Consider the following 6,000-nt stretch of genomic DNA (forward strand, 5'->3'; position numbering starts at 1 on the left):
ATACATGTGTCAATCAGACGGACATTTTTGGCAGCTGCATCACACTCCATGAACTCCATCACATTTTTAAGAGGCAATGGAAGTTAAAAATAGTATTATTATTTTTTACAAGATATGCCTCCAAAAAGCACTTGGGAAAACATCTCAAGAGCCCTGTGTTCTGTTCCATTAAGCTGGGCTCCATCAAGCTGTTGGAAAAAAGAAAGCTCCAAAGCCTCTCCAGAGTGTTGAATCTGTGTGTACACTATGTGCAGTCAAAAACAATGATGCAACCAATTACCAAATAAAAAATGGGGCCCCTTTTTAACATGTAATGGTATGGTGTCCTTGTTATAGAGAGAGGAAGTTATCAATAATAGCTGTGAAAACATTCTCCGGCTTTGTTTATTCCAGGTATTAAAATTGGTCTTGGGTTACATTTGAGTTTACATTATCAATGCAATGTGATCTGTCATCTGTGTACAGAGGTGGAGATCAAACTGTTAAAGTGTTCAATGAAACCACTCATCTCCTTTCGACGTTCATACCTTTCGTGATGCTCAGCGTGTTGTCGCCACTGGCAACAAAGTCATAAAGCGCAACAAAGAGGTTGGGGTCACTCTCTGCAGCACCTAGCAGATTCTCTTTCGAGCTCCAGCGTACCGCCTCCGTCAGTGACGTTGAGTCCAATCCAAACGGCCTGTGCAGGGCCTCTGTCAGGAAGAAAGAGAGATAAATAACATGATATATGAGTAACAGAAAACATAAGCGCTTGTTGATGGAGCATATGACATCCCAAATGAGACAAGGCCTCTGGGAACAGCAAAATGAGTCAATGTAAGAGGGGAGGGGTTTCAGGAGTTGACGAACATGTTAACGTCAAGGTGGGGAGGGAGAAGAGAAGAAACTTCAACCATCTGACACAAAGTGAAAACAAAATGAAATCACTTTGCTCCTTACATCATACCTCACTTAACAACAATGATCTCTTTTTACAAATCATTTGTGCAAACAACATTACGAAGGCTACACAAAACAGCAATAAATCATTATTTAAAAAAACAAAAACAAAGCTGTTCTAGATGCTAGGGATGTTAATGATCAATTGACATTCAACGAACACAATTCCATTAATAAATTAACAATTTTTCAATAATGCAGTCAATAATTATTGAAATATTTTATAATCCATATAATAAAGAATTATTGGAGAAAATGTATTTGTATTTTTTAAACATACATAATTATATTACTAACAATTTTATATTATTATTTAAAATATTATAATATAATAAATAAATATAATAAATGAAACTGAAAAAGTTAATTCTATACAAATGCAATAAATGCAGCAGACTGAAATGCAATAATATTTTATTAATACTAATATAACTAGAAAATGTACATATTTCACTATACATTGCAACTACATTCATATAATAGTATGCTGTGTTAACATTAAGTATTGATCTAATTGTTGCTTTTTTAAAAATGAATTTGAAAAATTCCTAAGAATTTCCAAACGCTTCATTTGCTGGAAACACCCCAAGACCAAACCATTTGACAAAGTAGCAGCTTCCAAATTGACCACACACAAAAAAACAAACAAATACACATCCCTCGACTTGAAATCCTCCACAAAAACTCAGGGCACCATTACAGCGCTGTCTACCTGCGAAGCAATAGTGGTCCACATCCTGTGGGTTGGACAGATTGGTCAGTCTGACCCTCTCCTCCTCAAAACTGCTGCTGGACAGCAGAGTCCTCAATGGCATAATCTAGCAGCGCTAGATTAGTCTCGGATCTCACATGTAATAAAACACAGGCCTGATGTGTTGAGGGTTCTGCTTCTGTCTGACAGGCTTTGATTCTTAAGCAAGTTCTTAAGGAGAGGAGGAGCATGAAATGGCTTTGAGGTTGGAAAAATGGGGTGGGAGAGTCCCCACGCCTTGAGCATGCCTGCGTCTGCTGGTCTTCCTCTACAGCTGTCAACCAGCCACAAACACACACACTAAGCATGTCTGGGCAGCTGCCCCTTTCCTTAGGGAAAAAGTGTGGCAGGACAAAACGTCAGCTGAGTTACAAGGGAAAAGGCATCAGAAACTCTCTTTACTGATCATTATGAAACTAATTCTTCCTCTAAGATTAGGCTACATTAGGTTTACCTTTACAAAACTACTGTGGTGTTACAATGGAAGAGGGGCTGAAATTTGATGGATGATTAACACATTCACATCCCAAGGTACATTAAAGGGGTCCTATTATGCTCTTTTACAAAGTCTTGATTTTGTTTTGGGGGTGTACTAGAAAAGGCTCTCATACTAGGTTGTTTGAAAAACACATTATTTTTCACATATTTTACATTATTACAACACTTCTCTCCCCAGTCTGGCATGAACGGCTCGAATAGTTCCTGTATCAAATGAAAGCCCGCCTTCTGAAATACGAAATGTGCTGTGATTGGTTAGCTGAGCCAGTGTGTGTTGTGATTGGCAGCACTCGGCGCCTGGTCGTTGTAGTCCAAACGAGTCGTTCGTTGTAGTTTTTGAAAAGTGATTTCTGTTAAATAAAATATCTCATTTTGGAGTGGACTTTGAGCTTTGTAACTTCACAGGTCTTTTTTATGCTCAAACAGCAACATTACAGACTAACTAAAGTTGAAAAAGTGAAAAAGCATAATAGGACCCCTTTAAAGAATAACATGGTATTAACATACGTTCTTCAAATGCTGAATGCATGGCAAGAGCAACAGCCAAATTATTCATCCTCAACATGCATCAAAATCAACAGCAACAAAAAGTCCATCATGACACGAAAATTTTTGGTGGCCAAGTTTCAGTGCTTCCCTGGTTATTTTTATTATTGGCATTTTAATCGGGCATCTTGTCCGATCAGGCAAGTAATATTCTCTCTCGCTTACCTTTAAAAAATCTACTTGTTCCAGACAAGCGTTAATCGAGCCCTGTGGTTCCCCCACGGTTTATTACTTTGGTCCTACACGTATTATAAATTGCGAACTTTGTTTGCATGCGGATGTGAGCGTAGGTGTGATGTCAAAACGGACCGGCTCGGAATCAGCAGACTGACGGTCAGTCACCAATCCAGGCTGATCATGTGGAAAATTGGCTAATTCTGGTCCCTGGCCGGTCGCTCGGTTCATCTCTAACTACAATAGATGGGTCACAATGGTTCACTAGTCGTTCAACATACAACTAGATGCACTAATATTTAAACTAAAACAAAAAACAATAAATGTTACACTAAGTTCTATTTCAATTTCATATAAATGCTTTTCTTTTAAACTTTCTATTTCTATGTAAGAAAATCTATCACGGTTTCAAAGCATCACAACCGCTTTCAATATTGAAAATAACAAGCAATGTTTCTTGAGTACAAAAACAGTATATTAGAATAATTTCTTAAGGATCATGTGACACTGAAGACTGGAGTTATGGCTGCTGAAAATATAGAACCAATATAATAAATTCTATATTTAATATATATTAAAGTAGAAAAAAGCTATTTTACATTATAATAATATTTCACAATACAAGTTGATCAAATAAATCCAGCCTTGATAAGCACAAGAGATTTCCTTACATTACAAATCATACTGACCCCAAATTTTTGAATGGTAGTGTATATGCAAAAAATCACAACATTATATTTGAATGTATTATGTAAACAAGTAAATATTATTTTACATATTGCACTTAACAGTTTTACTAAATTACTAGAGTACAACAGTAACAATAATATCAGCCAATAACTAATAGTCTAACTTTTAAAAACACATCTGTGTTTTATACCATCTGTTGTTGAATAAGAGATTGTAAATGCCAACTAAGAAATGTGTTCAATCAGGTCAAGTAAACCCAAAAACATGCTAACTGGGCAGAGCTACCACAGTTAGGAGGGATTAGTAAATTAGTTGTATGAGCAACCCATCAACTAGTTGATTTTTAAAATGTAGTTTTGGACATCCCTTAAAAAAAAAAAAAGTGAATCAATAACCATAAAAAATATAATATTAGTTCAAAATGTAATAAACAGTTCCAAGAATGTCCATAAATTAAACTTGAAACAATCATTACGAATAAAAAAACACAACACGGCCTAGACAAAACAAAGACAGGTCTTCTGCCTGGTCTTACACAACTCAATAAACCTGCAAGAACGCGCAGCTGAGACAGTCAAGGCCTGTGTGGCAAACCTGACTTTGCCACACGCAGACATACATACGCACACGGATACATACAGCCCTACCTTTATTCCTGACCAGCATGCAGTGCTTCCCAGTCCTAGTCAGCTGACTGATCCACAGCTCCCAGTACATGATCCCAGTTCCAGTGTAAGGGCTAATAGGAAACCACTAGCCCCTAATCCTCAGATTACGGGTTTAATTCACACTAAAACAATGAGCTGAAAATCTGAAACGCTCCTCTTGTTCGAATCTCAAGAGTTTCCGACCCCGCAGCCGGAATGCCAGTCCGACTTGATTGTGGGCCTCCATGCCAACTGCCCTAAGTAAGAAATGTCCACATGTGCTTGTGTGAGATATGGGAAGAGTGGAGTTCTAAGGGTGGTTTTATTGGATGTCTTTTGAGGGAAGGCGTGTGGGGGGCCCGCTGGTTTTAGAAGGGGGTAGAAACGAGCAGATATTTCTACACCATGTGTGCTGCCTACCCAACATCCACTTGGGAGTCGCTGGAAAAGCATGGAGGTTTGGAAACTCTAGTACTAAATGCCTGTGCCACATTAAACGTTCCCATGAGTTTCAGAGCAACATGTAAAATGTATTAAGATGGGACACTCAGTTATTCAGTTACACCCAAAACCTCTCAACATTAAGGGAAATAATCTCTTAAAGACATCAGCAAGACCTCAACAGACTAGATGACATGAAAATAAAAGGCTTGTGTGAACATAATAAAAGAAAAACAGATTGGAGTCTTCATTTTTAGACTACAGAGGCCAGCTATTGACAAGACCACCACCAACCAACACTAAAATGCCACACAATGTCTTAATTACCAATTACCATCAGTCATTGTGCCACAACTTCAAGTAGACAGACAGAACGACATATCAACAGATTACAATGTCAAGCTATGTTCCAGTACATTCACAAACACTGCTCAAACACTTCTGACTGAAGTTGAGCAGCATCGGGCACATCGCGTGGCTGCATATGTTTGTCCTGCGTGCTTTCTGAGTGTGTCTTTGTGTGCAGGAGCTTCGCTGTGAGACAGCTGAGGGAGAACTGTGTGTGCGGTGTGAATGGCCATACTGAACGGACTGACCTGCATGGCCGTGTCCTGATGGAAGTCTAGCGCAGCTGTTGTGCTGGGCTTAGGCCAGGCTTACAGCAGCTGCACCAGCACCTCTGTACACTGGGGCTGCTCTCAACTAATATGGATTATGGCAAGAACATCCTGATTTGAAAGGCCATTAAACATCTATATCTTTATGATCAATATAACTTCAAACTGCACATTGAGTTTCATCACCAAGTCCATATTAACAGAAAAAAAAACGCCCAATATTCAAATTATATAGTATTTTGTCTAAATTATAAATAAAACACTAAAAACTTAAATCAGTTGTTTAAAATACTAAAAGTGACTTTAGGAATCTCAAAATAAAAATGTAAAATATGGCAAATGGATAACTGTAATTTTCAACTATTTTCAAAATATACACAGTGTTATTAAATTATTATTGGTTTGAAAGATTAACTTTTAGCATTGGATTATAGAAAGCTAATTTAAACGTAAAAATCAGAAAAATGCATGCAATTACAGTGGGTATAGAAAAGAATCCCCCCCCCCTTTAACAAACAATCAACTGGCAAGGCACTGTCAAAAGATCTCTGGAATAAAGTTGTAGACAGGCACAAGTCAGGAGTTGGATACAAAAAAACTGGATGAAAGAGCCAGGAGGAAACAGGTCAGAGAGGCTACCAAGAGGCCTAACGCAACTCTGAAGCAGTTGCAGGAATTTATGACAAAGAGTGGTCAC

The 6,000-nt window shown here is 38.0% G+C and overlaps 1 protein-coding gene across 1 annotated transcript in view; it reads right to left on the reverse strand.

The window, feature by feature from the left end:
• The window catches only part of LOC107758002 (Abelson tyrosine-protein kinase 2-like), a 32,928-nt gene that overhangs the window by 9,493 nt on the left and 17,435 nt on the right, over positions 1–6,000 (reverse strand). Inside the window, 1 exon segment of the mRNA XM_016575625.1 lies at positions 528–692. Coding sequence (XP_016431111.1) covers positions 528–692 — 165 coding nt within the window.

This window comes from Sinocyclocheilus rhinocerous, unplaced genomic scaffold, assembly GCF_001515625.1.
Source record: "Sinocyclocheilus rhinocerous isolate Xijiao unplaced genomic scaffold, SAMN03320098_v1.1 scaffold1314, whole genome shotgun sequence".
Classification (NCBI taxonomy): Eukaryota; Metazoa; Chordata; class Actinopteri; order Cypriniformes; family Cyprinidae; genus Sinocyclocheilus; species Sinocyclocheilus rhinocerous.